This window comes from Pelodiscus sinensis, chromosome 25 (genome assembly GCF_049634645.1).
Source record: "Pelodiscus sinensis isolate JC-2024 chromosome 25, ASM4963464v1, whole genome shotgun sequence".
Lineage (NCBI taxonomy): Eukaryota > Metazoa > Chordata > Testudines > Trionychidae > Pelodiscus > Pelodiscus sinensis.
The window spans coordinates 16,963,031-16,978,365 of record NC_134735.1 but is presented as its reverse complement, the minus strand read 5'-3'; the positions used below and the strand labels follow the sequence as shown (position 1 = coordinate 16,978,365).

The following is a 15,335-nucleotide window of genomic DNA, read 5'->3' as shown; positions in this document are numbered from 1 at the left end:
GGCACAAGTCGCCCTCCCGCTTCTACCCAGAGGCAACCCGGGCTGTTGGGGGCCACACGCTGGTAGGGATCACAAGGTGGCTGGCAACTGCTCCCTGGGGCAGACTGGGGTGGCAGAGACCATGCTACCAGCAATCAGCTGCTTCCTGGGGTTGGGGCGCTTGCCATTGCCCTGTGGTCATTTGTGAGTATAACTCTCCTTGCTATCACATGCCTCTCTTTCTGTTTGATGCGAAATAATCCCATTCCATGCACTTCCCAGTCGGGCGGCCTGTGGATGTAGGCAACCTCGGCAGTTGCCTAGGGCGCTGAGTTAAACGTAGCGCCCAATGATGATGTCATGCCATTGAGGGCTATGGACGTGGAGGCGCCAATCACGCATTCCGCCTAGGGCGCTAGTTGCCGGCAGCTCTCCTCAAGCCGCTCTTGTTCCCAGTGTATGGGCACACTCAAACCTGGACCTTGCTTTACGTTATGGTAAGAGGAAGCTGCCTACCAGATTTTGTGTTCCTAGCTCTTACTGTTTAGGAGAAGTTCTTGAACAAATGCCTCTCAAACTCTCAAATATATAGTAGGAGATGAGGCACACAAACAGCCAGTCACATCTCCACTGAAGAGCTCTGTGTGACTCACTGATAGAGCCTGGCAGAGAACAGCATGACTGATGTGCTGTGCAAACAGGGAGAGGGCCAGGAATATCTTGTTCCTTCCATGCCCCCTTATAAACATCCACCCAAACTCCTTCCGCTAGACACTCGCTCCACTTCCACTCACAGGAAAAGAGCTGAGAATCTGTAGAGATTTAGTCAGCTGCTCTTTGAGATTTTAGAGGCATTTCTGTCCAATCTCTGCTATTCTGTGTTTGTGAAAATGCTTTTTAAGATATTTTGACAAGGAGGTTGCTGACCACTGCAATGGTCTTTCAAAAGAAAACTTCTTGTGTTAAAGCTTTGGAGAATAGATAGAAAAAGTTGGCCTTCTGCAGAGTATACCTTATATTTGGCAGTTTGTCTGTTTCACCAGGCACAATTTTAAGAAACCACATCTTATTCCCTGAGAGAGCAGCCACAATTCACCTGATGCTTCCAACACACCACCTTCATCCAAAAAAGAGTGTTTGCATACTGCTACCTTCCTTTTTCAAGCAGTAATGATGGTACCATGCATCCATGGACTTCATAGAAGGAAGGCTACTCTACTCCTTTCATGCAGGGATAAATATAATATTAGACCAATGGCTGTTAGGCCTCATGACCCATAGCTAAGAGTTCAGTTTCAAAACTTTCAACAACCTTGTTCAGTTTACTTGTACGAGCCATTGTAAATCAGTGTCTGTAGGGGGGAAATTTCGAATGAACTTTCTAAAGCATCTGCTCAGATGAATCTACACAAACTAATTGAATCAATAGCTGCTTACGTCCATATATGCTAATCTTGCATTCACATCCATGTCCTCTGCATTTCACAGCTCTGGAACTGTTTTCAATATCACATAGTATAATTCAGCCTGCATGCATAACCTTAAAATCATTCCAGCATGAGTAATCATGTCAGTAGCTGTCACTCAGCTCTACATGGATGGCTTTGGGTCAAATTATAGTGGACAGTGAGGATGGCCGTTTCCAGATTGTGGTGATTTGGGAGCCAGATGCCTAAATATTGACTCAAGAAAGAAGTATGTGGAATTTGATATACAAGTTCTTACATCTGGGAGCCCAGTTAAGCACCAAGCAAGAATGTAATTGGGAGGCAGACAGCATAAAGTATAACAGGAGATCCTTTCCATGTTGTCATCAGCTGAATTTGGCTTAGTCCTCTTGAGATATAAGAGCAGTCAGGCTTGCTCTTCTGTGCTTTTAACTTGCATTCAAAAATAGATCAGTGTGATGTTTGAGAATGTGCCTGCCATCACAGGTAAATCTAACAGGAGAAAGAATATAGCTAAGACAAACTGGCTGTGTTGCCTGTAAGAACAGAAAAACCTACACATCTGTTGTTTACCCAGCCAGAGTTCATAGTGGACTGGATAAACTGATCCCAAATATACAAAGGAGATTGGAAAATGTAGAGTGGATTTGTGTTCTAGTTCAAGGGGACCACAGGAAGGTAAACAGAAGGATTCTGGGTATGAGTTCCAGAGGTAAATATACCCTGCATGCTATCACATTTTTGCACATTGATCCAACAAGGAAGTGCTGCAGAAAGTTGGCTGATTCTTGGGAACCCTCATTTCTACACACCTCTCAATATCAGATTGGTCAATATGTCCTTCCTGCTCTGAAGCTATGCAAGTCAATAGAAATCTGATCCATCCGATAACTAACTACCGGTGACTTTACTGGCTTAGGTTGTTCAGGCTTAGGTCATCACTATTGAGAGGATACATCTTGGAAGAAAGAGCTTTTGAGTAAAGGCATATGTTCCACGTCTAACCATGATTATAGACTCTGGAGAACCAGATTGTCTTACTAGTGTGATGGGCGAACCATGGATTTGATATGCTTCTCCATAGCCAACATACTGGAGTTAATTCAGAGTGATCTAGACATAAGAATGAACATCAGCATCTTACAGGTACATTTATCAGTCTCCACAGGACGCAGATGTGCTTTACCGAGATGTAAACTACATTTTGATATGGGGCTTGACAAAAGTTGAAACTTGTATTCAGACTAGCTCTTCCCTTTTGGATCTAAGAATACTTTACTCTATTTGCATTATGTTCCTTAGCTTGGACCTATAAAAGGAGGAGGAGATGACAAAAGAAAATTCTATCCCTTAGGCTATGTCCCTCTTCTTCATATTTGCCATCTACTGAGCAAGGAGGATAAAGTGTTGAAAACCCTGCTCTCTGAAGACCTGTACCTGATTTTTTTTTTTTTTTTTAAATCAAGACAACCTGCTCTTTAAAAAGTTCTTTGTTTCTGAGTCAGGCTGAATTATTACTGTACATCTACCCCTGACTTAACATTTTATGAAGAAACTAGGCACTTGTTATGCCCAAGTGAATTAATGGACCCAATCCCCGACATAGGCAGCTCTAAGTCTAAAAGAATTTTTCTGTCAAGCTAGGTACTTCCATTCAAGGAGATAGATTAACTATGAACCCTCCCCCCCATATGAATGGGTAATGTCTATACTAAAGTGCTGCAGTAGTGTAGCTGCAATGTTTGAAGTGTAGACGACCCCTCAGTAATACATTTTTCTAACCTGGTTCCATCCTTGTAACATCCAAATCCATTCTAATCCAGTGGCTAAAGCGTCTAGTCAGAAAAGCGTGTTTCAGTGCAGCAAAGGCAGTGTCCCTGTGTTTTCACAGTACGTTACTCTAGGAAGTTTTGTGTACGCATCACTACTAGAGTTATTCAGGGCAGCTACTGGTGCCAATGTGTTGTGTGTACCACAAGAGTGATGCAGGCAGCCAAGAGGCATTAGTCTCTCCCCTCCATAGGGGACTGCACTCCTTTGGGAGGCCCCAAGCATCTCAAAGCTAGAGAGAGACTTTTTTCTGTATTTGCTTCTTCAAGGTTTTCTGTGCAGCCCTTTTTCCTTCCTCCAAGGTTACTGCGCTCTCCAACACTTAGAGTTTTTGCAAATAACAAGGAAGGTTTCAGTGTCTCAAGATGTGAGATCTTTATATTGCACTTAAATCGTGCTGTGCACTGCTTTCAAAGATTCAGCTGAGTTACGAGAGCTGGCAACCCTTTTGCACAGGATGATATCACCAGAAAGTCCCAGTGTCTGCTTTCTGTCTACTGTCAGGGAAAAACAATGTGCACCTAGTGCCTGGGCTAATTTAGAAGATCTCTAAGAGAAAATTAACAGGTAAAGAAAGCTTTCCCTTTCCTGTGGTATTAGGGTTCTTTAACTCCTGAGCATGGACCACATTTTACAGAGATTCTCCTTTCCGCCATCCCATTCCCTGTCATTCAGCCAATCTCCACTGCCATTTGCAGTCTCATAACATTATTGTGGCATCAGAAATTACCTCTCTGGTAAAGTACTAAACTATTTAATATATTTAATTCAACATTATAGCAATGTGAGTTGCAAGCTCTTTGTGATCCGTAGGCTGCAGTTAAGGAGTTTGCCTTAGTCTTTTTAAAGGAGAGTTGACTAGTGAAGCTTTCAGGGAATACAGTGGTAGAAAGCTGTAAGAGTCCAAAGAAGACCTCCACAATAGGCTAATACAGGAATGAGACTATTTTGGGATGGCTTGTGGTAGATGGGTTCTCATTTTTCCACTCTAGCTCATCTGAAGAAGCGGGGTGCTTTGCCCAGGAAAGCTCATGGTAATATCTATATTGTTGTAGTCTCTAAGGTGCCACAGGACTATTTGCTGAACAAATATATTTCCATATCGTGAAGTGTTCATAGTCTTACGATAGTAAATCTATTGTCAGGATTGCTTCAGATGGGAATCTAAGAATATTGTTCTTGTGCATGAACAATCACAAGAATCAAAATCTGTTCCGTTGTTCCCGCAGTTGTTTCAAAGACCGAATGCACTTGCTGTTCAGCAACTGACCGCAGCTCAGCAGCAGCAATATGCATTGGCAGCTGCCCATCAACCACACATAGGTAAGTCTTTCATTTAACGCCCTATGTTCCTTAGATTTCTCCAATGGGTGCTGCTAAAGGAGGTCTTCAAAATAGCCCATGGCAATGAAAAAAGATGTAGCCGTTAAAGGTGTTTTAAAAGTACCTTCCTGGTTATGGATAATTGACACACAGATCTCAGAAGCAGACCATGTTTGTAGATTATACTGCCTTGCAAAATTCTGGTAGCAAGCACTCTTACTATACTTATAAAGCTTTCAAAAAATTCCTCCTTACTGGTGATGACACTTCCCTCATTGAGACTGCTGTTCAACAGTGAGAGTGTTTTGTAAGCACTCTACACATTTACTCTGAACTAGACATGAATTGGGGTAACTGGGGCAGTGAAATGAGGGAAAATTCAGCTCACAAAAACTTAAGTCCATATTTAATGTATTACTAGGGTTAATTTTGATTAATTCTGCCACAGGATGGATTTTCAGGCTATTCTGGGTGAGACTTAAGTTTAAGATGCAGTTTTTCAAACATGTTACCATACATAGTATTCAAAAATACTGAATAAGGAAAACTGTACATAGTCTTGTGTAAAGAAAAATGGGTGAACCACTCACAAGGGCTTACTCGTTAATGGTAGGAGTAAACATTTTCCAGTATCTAAGTTTTTACGAGCATCAAAGAGTTAGTGTAGATTTTCCTGAGTTGTTGAACTTAGTTTTGAAGTTGGTATAATGAATTATGAAGACACTGTTTCTTAGGTACCAAGTATGTTGCAATGCACATTTGTTAATTTTGCTGTAGACCCCGGTCATCCTCGCCCTAATTTACTAGCTTTAATAGAATTTTTATGAAAGTGTTTTTATGTCTCTAAAGTGCTTTGAGCTCCTATGAGATCAAGGCTCAATTGAACTTCAAGAAATAACTTAGTTTATGGGTATGTATTAATATGCACCAATATAATTAATTGGTAGTTGCTCTTCATTTTCCCATGTCTTTTTTTCTAGTTGATTAGTTTCCAAGCTCTTTAAAGGATGTTACATCTTTGGAGTCAAATTCCATATATATAGGCATGATAACATTGATACAAATTTTACAGTAGATAAGACTCCAGGAAACTTACTGTCTGCTATCTACCAGGAACTGGATGTGAAAATGCATAATTTGTCATCTGAAAGTAGCTGCCAATTTTTCTTACTCTTAAATCATAGCTGCTCGAGCCTGTTTCTCTCGTTCGATTACAGCCAGGATGAGTAGCCAAAACATGTAGGTATTCTGGTAGGGCTGCAGTTCTAGTTAAGTTTGTTTTTACTGACAGGTATGTTTTCAGCAGGTTTAGCTCCCGCTGCCTTTGTCCCCAATCCATACATCATCAGTGCTGCTCCACCAGGAACAGATCCATATGCAGCAGGACTTGCAGCAGCTGCAACTTTAGGTGAGGAACTTTTGAGATGTTTGTAAAGTAGATACAATTTTCTTTACCTAAAATGTTTTAACTGTCACTATCAGAACAGACTTAATGTAATCTGTTAGCAAATTTTGAGCTCTGCTAAAATATCCAGATGTCAGCATGATATAAGTATTATAAAACTCAGTCGAATTTTGTATTTGTAAAACCTTGTCCCTACAGATGAATAACTGAATTAGAGGATCAAAACAGGCATCACATGGATTTTATTTACAATTAAGGTTAAGAACAAAAATCCTGAATGAGAGGTGACATTTCATTTATAGTGACAAATATGCACTTAGTGACAAATGAGTGATTGATTGGCATTGTGTGGTTATGCTTTTTTTAATTTGGCACCTGAAAGTCAAATACTTTTGAAACTTGCATTGCAAGTATAGAGTAGTAAATGTTTCCAGCCAAGAAAGTATTAAGTAAAATTCGTTACTGTTAATTTGAGATTTGCCATGATAAATTCTCAACTTCATGTTTCCAGTCCCCTAATTACCTGTTCCAAGGCTTACAGGTCAAAAGATCACCTGTACTGAGGCTTTTTCTCTGAATATAAAGTATTCTAGTTGCCAATCCTAAGGTGAGTTATTCTTGCCTTCGTACTAGACCTCTTTCTCCCAGGTAGCCGTGTTAGTCTGGTGTAGCTGAAACAAAATACAGGACTATGTAGCACTTTAAAGACTAACATCTTGTTAGTCTTTAAAGTGCTACATAGTCCTGTATTTTGTTTTAATTTATTTAAATTACAATATAGTGGTTGGACAATGGCAGTGGGGAACATTGAAGGAAATCCCAAACCCTCTCTGCAAAAGCAATGAGGTCCTGTGGCACTTTATAGACAAACAGATTTATTGGAGCATAAGTTTTCGTGGGCAAAGACCATCTGACGAAGTGAGTCTTTGCCCACAAAAGCTTATGCTCCAATAAATCTGTTAGTCTATAAGGTGCCACAGGACTCCTCATTGCTTTTGCAGATTCAGACTACGGCTACCCCTCTGATACAAACCCTTTCTGTATCTAATATATCTAGGTTTGACCTTTTTATTTCTAGTTATTAATCCACAAATATAGACACCCATATATTTGCTTTGCTGTCATTTTTCTGTAGGGAAGCAAAGAAATCTGTGGGGAACATGAATTTTGAACATATGCAATTAGATTAGGGCATGCATTACTCAATGGAGGTAAATAATGTTTCATTCTTATGCAGGCTGTAAACCCTTCTTTTCAATCCAAGATAAAATTAAAATGAAGCTGAATTGTATTTATTGCAATCAAGTGTTACAGTATTCTGGTTTGAGCAGTATGGGGTAGAAAGTTTGGGGGATTCCTTGTAATATTTATCATCTGTTACATAATTGTTTTAGCATTTAAGCTTTGGGGGCCAACCTTCGTCAGCCTATGATGAATGGATTACAGGTATGACCAGCAGTGCCGGACCAAGCCATACTTGCACTCCGGACTGCGGGCACACGGCACATGCGTGGCCCCACCCCCGGATGCGTGGCGCCCCTTACCACTTCAATCAGGCGCCCCCCCATAGGTTGGCGCCCCGGGCAGCTGCCCGGCTAGGCCCCCCTTAATTCGGCCCTGATGACCAGATCAGATGGTATTTTTGGTTGGGTACATAAAACAGCATGTGAGGAATCAAAAGCAGCCCTTTCAGGATTATAATGCCTCTTAAAAAAAAGTCATTTTGAAGAGATAAATGTTAGATGTGGTTGGGACACAATAAAAATGAAAGGCAAAAGGAGTTAAGGTAAAGTCTATTATTGGCTGAGATTAAATGGTAAGGCTGAGATTAAATGGAAGAAAGCCAAGATGTAGGGAGCTAGTAGAACCATATTGAATCTTCATGAACAAGCACATGTCCGGAACTGCAGAATCCAAACAGTAACTCTGAATCCCACAATATTTAAAAATAAAATCTAGCTCAGTAAAAAACATAATGCCATCTCCCTGCTGTGGTCCTGGAGCACCCTTGCAGCTCTGAGGCTGGAAGAACTCCAGGAATGGGATTTACTATAGCCCAGGGTTTGCTTTTGTGAAGGGCATTATAACAACGTTTTGTATATTCCTTTTCGCTCTTCACCACCACCATTGATTAATAATGGCTACTTAGAACAGGGGTAGGGAACTTAAGGGCTGGAGGCTGGATGCAGCCCCCAGCTTGCCAGGATCTGACCCCTGAGGCTCAGAGTTCACCCCAGCATTGGGGAGCCCATGCTGGTGAGAGGTGTGTGTGTGTGTGGGGGGGGGGGGGGGGGGGTTCTCATTTGCGTGCAGCCCCTGTCTGATTTTTTTTCGGTGGGTCAGTGGCTCCAACCCAAAAATGGTTCCCCACTCCTCTCTTAGAAACATAGCTTGCTACAACTTGTGCAAGCTTCCCTTCTCCCCATTTAAACATGTCTAAAAGGCATTCCACAACTTGAAACTGCTCCAAAAGACTTCTCTGTAAGAGAGAAGAGAAATATTCTGGAAAAATGACCTGAAGCTTTCAGCAAGTTCTCCAAACATTGGGATGTCCATCCAGCAAAAGACATGTTGTAACTGATCCATGAGATTGGTTCCTGACAGGCTCCTGCAATGCAACAGAACACTGATCAGTACAGGAAGCTACCACTTCTCATCCTCTCCTCCCCAGAGCAGTATCAAGAAGGGGAGTTGTTTTCTGCACAGCATTCAGATTGAGACTATCCCAGGTTCACTGTGGCTCTTTGCACTTTAAAGGAAGGTTATGAAGGGACAAGTGTCAAAAAAGCAGAGGTTGCCCTATTGTACATCATCATAAATAGAGACTCAATAGCAAATATAAAATCTATATACAGATGAGGGAATCACTTTCTGAGAAAACACTAAAAGGCTACCCATAATTTACCACGATGGAGATGGCAAAAATGACATTTAAATGTGTCGATTTATAATGCAACTCAGCAATTAATTGTTGATTTGATAGTTTGATAGTTCAGTATATAGGAAGCTTGAAAGTATTGAGTTTAAAATGGCAATAGTGACTACTGCAAAGCTATACTGTATTATTTTATGCTTAGTATATATATATTTTTAATTTTCAATGATGATTTTAGTTAAATTGATACTCTAAGAGGCTCTTCTGTAGACTTCTTGAGTTTCTGTTCAGCAGTGTCAGTTTGGTCATATTACTGATTGCTACTTTAAAGTGTTTTAAAATGAGTTACTTTTACTGTATATCTGCAGGATGTTTTGTTCGAAATTGTAGGACTTTTTTGGTAAAACCTATTTTTCCCATTGCAGTCCAGTTCTGAACATTTTACACATTTATAGTAAAGTTACTTAATTGTCATTATAGCAAGATAACAAAACTCCCCCAGAGAATTATTTTAATGGAAAAAAATAAAATTTGAAAATAATAAATTTTGAAAATATACAATAAAAATGGATTTCATAGCTTTCTGTAAACAGATGTTGTAATAGTCTGGAAGTCAATAAACTACCATGTGATGGCTGTGTAGCTGTGAATGGATGACTTAAAACTTTGCAAGGGAAGGAAACATTAATAGCCTTAATAACAAATAGATCAATAAGATGCTACCCTGAGTTGCTTTTACCTGGAAGGCTGTCTGTTACTTCACCTATAAGAATAAAAAGTGGTAAATTTATTCCAAAGCAAACTTCTTGCAGCAGTATTGAAGCTGCAAAGAACAAAATCTAGCTCCAGTTATAGAATTATTTTGGCCTAGCCAGAATTTGTGATCACAAATGAAAAGTATGGTGAAATAAAAAAGTACTTTTTGTTAAAACGTAGGAAATATTTGGTAAAAATGGGTTTAAACTGAAAACGCAGAGACTTAATGTTGGTGAAATGGGAGAAATGAAGTTATAGGTCTCCTTCAAAAGAAGGGAGGATTTATGGTGGTTTGCACCTAAGGCTTGCAATGCCAATTGAGGGATGTTAAATCATCTTCCAGGGATTTCAATCCAGAGGAGCTTTTCCCTCAACAAAGACTTTCTTTTAAAATTGATTTGAATGGAGATACAGGCTGAAATTTAGTGTTGACATTCTGATGGAGATATCACTATTTCTGCGGAGAGATGAGAGTTTGTGACATATTTAAAAAGATATAAAGAAAGTGTTTGGTGTCAAATAACTGGAAATTGGGATTCCCTAACAGTTATCAGCATTCTGTTTCCAGTTACTCTTCAGCGGATTCAGTAAACAAGTTGATAACATGTAGGTTTGTTAGAATTATTTTTTATATACTTTGACTGATATTCAGGGCTCGACAAACTATAGAATCTACTCGCCATGGCGAGTAGATTTCAACCGCACACCCTGTTTACTGGCGGCGCGCACGTGTGCAATGCAGCTCTTGTGCATGCGCAGTGCGGGGCTGACGAGCGGCTTTCGCCGCCATTTGTCAAGCCCTGCTGATATCGATACTTATTTTTAAACATTTGTTTAGATTTAAAAAAATTTCACAGCTGCAGAAGATTATGGGAGAGGGTCAAACAATTTAATGATGGTAGATGTTAAATTCAGAAAGTTAAAACTTCACAAAGTGTTAAAATAAATGGTGAACATATGTCAAAATATACAAAGTTAAATATCCTTATCAAAAAATCGTACCTTTTTTTACTATTCATTTGCTAGCCTATATATGAGCCAAATTTAAAAGTCTGAATCACTGGATTTTGATTCAGATGTGTTCTCAAATGCTATTTTTCTTACTTTTCCTAACTGTAAACTCTGATATTACAGAAATATATTTGTCTGGTTTTTGGGTGCATGGTGAAATCTATTTAGATTTTTATCAGTAAGTGCTGATAATCCTTCCAAGGCTACTAATATGCTTTTGCAAACTTCACTGATATTTTGAGTCAGCGAATCATAGAATCGTAGGATTGGAAGGGACATTGAAAGGTCTTCTAGTGCAGTCCCCTGGCTCATGGCGTATTAGCGTATTATCTGGACCATTATCTGGACGTATTATCTGGACGATGTCTGACAGGTGATTGTCTAACTTGCTCTTAAAAACTCCATTGATGGAGAATTCCACAGTCTCCCTAAGCAGTTCTTTCACGTGGCTAATCAAATACCCCTTTCCTAATGTCCAACCTAAACCTTCCTTGTAGCAATTAAAGTCCATTGTTGCTTGTCTTATCGTCAGAAGCTAACGAGAACAATTTCTCTCCTTCCTTCATGTAAAGAACCTTTTATGTACCTGAAAATGTATGTCCCCACTCAGTTTTCTCTTCTGTAGATTATACTAACTTGGTTCTTTAAATCTTTCCTCATAGGCCATGTTTTTCTAGATCTTTCGATATTTTTGTTACTTTCCTCTGGACTTTCTCCAGTTTGTCCATATCTTCCCTGAAATATGGTGCCCAGAACTGGACACACTAGTGCGCTTGAGGCCTAATTAGTGCAGAGTAGAGTGGAAGACTTGCATCTTTTCTTGCTTACACAGTTCTTGCTGATACATCCTAGAATGTTTTTTGCTTTTTTCCCCAACAGTGTAACACAGTCGACTCATATTTAGCGTGTGAACCACTAGGATCCTCCATGTTCCAGTCCCATAGTATTCTTTCTAGCTAGTCATTTTCCATTTTATATATGTACAACTGTTTGTTCCTTCCTAAGTGGAGTAGTTTGCATTTATTGAATTTCATAATGTTTATTTCAGACCATTTCACTAACTTGTCCAGATTAAATTGAAATGTAACCTTATCCTCCAAAACATTGGCAGCCCTTCACAGCTTAGTATCACCTGCACACTTCCTAAGTGTACTCTCTATACCATTATCTAAATAATCAACGAAGATATTGAACCAGACTACACGCAGGCCCAGTCCCCATGGCACTCCACTTGATATGCCCTTCTAGTTTGACATTGATAACTATCTCCAGGAAAGGTTTTCCAATCAGTTATGCATCCAAGTTGTGTTTCTCTGGTTCATTTATGAGAAGGGCAAGTGATACAGACTCACATTTACCACTTCCCTCCATCCACAAGGCTTGTTACCTGGTCAAAGAAAGCTACCAGGTTGGTTTGACACAATTTGTTCTTGACAAATGCAGGTCAGTTTTTACTTACCAGCTTATTATTTTTACTTGTTTGTAAATTATTTACTTAATTATTTCCTCCATTATCTTTCCAGATACTGAAATTAAGCTGATTGATCTGTAATTCCTGGGTTGTCCTTATTCCCCTTTTAATAGATTATCTCTGTATTTACCCTTTTCCTGTCCTCTGGACCCTCTCATTGTCCATGACTTATAGAAGATAATTTCTAATGGCTCAGATACTTCCTCAGTCATCTACTTGAGTATTGTAGCATGTACTTCATCAGGCCCTAGAGACTTGAAGATATCTAAATTGTCTAAGTAATTTTTAACTTGTTCTGTCCTTGTTTTAGCTTCAGATACTACATCACTTTCAGAGCATTCACTATGTTGGATATCCAGTCACTACTAAGCTTTTTGGTGAAAAGTGAAACAAAAAGTTCAGCTTGTCTGGCATTTCCACGTTTTCTGTTAATGACTCCTTGATGGCCTCACTTGTCCTTGATCTTCCTCCTGCTTCTAATGTATTTGTAGAATGTATTTTTGTTATCCTTTTGTCTCTAGTTTAATCATATTTTGTACCCTGGCCATTCTAATTGTATCCCTCCCATGCTTATTTGTCTTTTATTATTTGAACTAGTTTCCACTGTTTGTTGGACTCTATCTTGAGTTTCAGATCATTCAGATCTCCTGGTTAAGTGATGTGTGGTTTTAATAATCCTTTCTATCTTTTCTGTGCAGTGGGATAGTTGATCTTGTGCCCTTGAACTATTTTTTCCCCTTAGACTTGCTTCCCATGAGCTCTTGTCTACCAGCTCCCTACGTTTGCTAAAGTCTGTCATCTTAAAACCATCATCTTTGTTGTGCCGTTTTCCCACCATTCATGATCTTACAATTTCATGATCACTTTCACCCAAGCTGCCTTCCACTTTCTAATTCTCAATCACTACTTATGTCAAAATCAAATCTACCACAGCCTCTCCCATAGTGGATTTCTCCACCTTCGGGAACAAAAAGCAGTCCCCAGTACATTTCAGGAACTTGTTGGATAATCTGTCTTCTGTTGTATTATTTTCCCAATGGGTATCTGCGAAGTCCCCCATTGAGTGTGAGTCCTCATACTCTGATTCACATGAATGGTATGATTTTTATAATGACCCGTACAGATGAGGTGGTAACACTGATGTTGACGGGAACCATTTTTACCTTTTGACCACATTTGCTGTTCAGCTTAGTTGTATTTCTTAAAGTGTGTACATGCTGAAAGAAATTGGATATACATAAACTGTGTGGCGCACAGTAGAAGTATTGACTTCAAATTCACTGGGATGTTCTTCCTTTTATAGGAGACCTTTCGTAAGTGTAAAGCTCTGTTAGTCTTTTGAAAATAAAAAGAATAACTACCAGTTTTATAGCTCTGGTTGTGGTGACATGCTTGCCCTAAGTGAGAGAGCTGCTTGGGAATGAGAACCTCACCATGTGCTCAGACACACGGAAGCCAGACTTGCAGAACGCTGAGTGCCTTGTTTAAAAGAGCTGACTGCAGACTTCAATAACCTTTCCCTTTTTTACACCGAAAGGTGTAGTTACTCTAGCTGAGTAAGAGAGTCCAGACCATATGTGCACAGTAGTTAGAGCTCAGAGTAATATAAACCGGACTTCTTTTGGTTTGGAATAGAGATTTCTGCTCTTTTGTCCAAATGAAAGTTGTCATGGCAACGTGCCAGAATGCTGGCAGCTACCCTGCTTGCAGTATAGAAGTGTGGCCTGCAAGAACTACAGGCCCCAGCAAGCTTTGATTAGATTCCAGCAGGCACTGGTGCATTTTCATTTAAGCACCTTTGTTGCTTACATGAAGATGGGCTGTGCTTCGGTATTCTTGTGCAATGATAATTGGACTAAAAGATATTTGAATATGTAAAATAAGCTGATGTTGCCTGGGAGCAGATCTGTTGAGTTGGAAATATACTCACTTTTCTCACCTTTAATGGAGTTCTGGCACAGAGCATGAGTGTGTATTTTAATGTGCAAAACAAACTGATTTTGATGGGAACAGATCTTTGCTCACCCTGATTTATCCTCTGGCACTGGCAGCCAGGTTGTTCATCGGGTGATTTTTTTTTTACCATGCAAAAGTGCTGTGATGGCAGAGTGTTTAGATACTTTAGTGACCGGTGGTACACACATCCTATGTAGACAGACAAATTTAAAATGATTTGATAAGGATGTCACAGTAAGACCGATGAGTGCCACCATCAGTGTAATGGTGTTGCTGAATTTCACCATCTTGCAGCATAATTCAGGTGGTGCACCTGCAGCACAGCAGTTGGTACCAATTTCACAGCATTCTGAGCCCAATGTCTTACTTTCAGCCTGCATTTCCATGTCCCTGGCAAAGCCCAAATAAATCTGTTAGTCTCTAAGATGCCCCAGGACTCCTGGTTGTGTTTGCAGATACAGACTCACATGACGACCCCTTTGGAACTTGCTTTCAACAGTTAGGGTGGGTTTTTGGGGGGTTTTTTGTTTGTTTTTTGAGGCAAGGAGTTATAATTGTTGGGCCTCCGGTTTAATGGCCTCATTGATATCCTCCTCTTTGTCTTCCTTCCCTCTTCTGTGCTACACTTACGCTTGGAATTCCTTTTCTTTGATGCAGAGACCCATCTTCTCTTCATTCACATCTTTGTTAAATTTCCATCATTTGCATATATTTTAATGATCTGTGACAGACAAAAATTTGTTTTAAATTGCGGCATTTTGCATTTGAACTCTCATCAGATCCACTAATGCGCCACGTAGGAATGCACTGCTTGTCCGTTTCACAGTCTCAGCTGAGGTAGACAGTGGGCTGGCTACAGGCCAAATTTGGACTGTTATATGATTTTGAACAGACTGAAATCTTTTTATTGCTTACTGGTATTGTTATATTGCTGTTTTCTCTGGAATCTGGACTTTGACTATACCTTTGGACCTTGACAAAAGTATCTGTCTGTACACCCGTCTGCTACACTGTAGAGCGCAGATAAGAACAGCCATATTGGGTCAGACCAAAGGTCCATCTAGCCCAGTATTCTGTCTTTCGACAGTGGCCAATGCCAGATGCCCCAGAGGGAATGAACAGAACAGGTAATCAAGTGATCCATCCCCTGTCGCCCATTCTCAGCTTCTGAGAAACAGACGCTAGGGACACCATCCTGTATGTATGATGTAAAATTTAGTGTTGTATCTCATTCAGGCATCCAGTTTAAAGTCATTTTCACTGCAAACAGTAATGTACCCC

General features: G+C 40.0%; 1 protein-coding gene across 9 annotated transcripts in view; it reads left to right on the top strand.

Annotated features, from left to right (window-relative positions):
• Positions 1-15,335, top strand: part of PUM1 (pumilio RNA binding family member 1) — a 140,098-nt gene that overhangs the window by 83,640 nt on the left and 41,123 nt on the right. For 6 of the 9 annotated variants that reach the window (XM_075908743.1, XM_014579270.3, XM_006134561.4 and 3 more), the window contains 2 exons: positions 4,487-4,580; positions 5,872-5,988. In XM_075908743.1, the coding sequence (XP_075764858.1) occupies positions 4,487-4,580; positions 5,872-5,988 (211 nt within the window). The remainder of the gene's footprint in view (positions 1-4,486; positions 4,581-5,871; positions 5,989-15,335) is intronic. The other 3 variants (XM_006134560.4, XM_006134559.4, XM_025190431.2) reach the window with 2 other exon arrangements.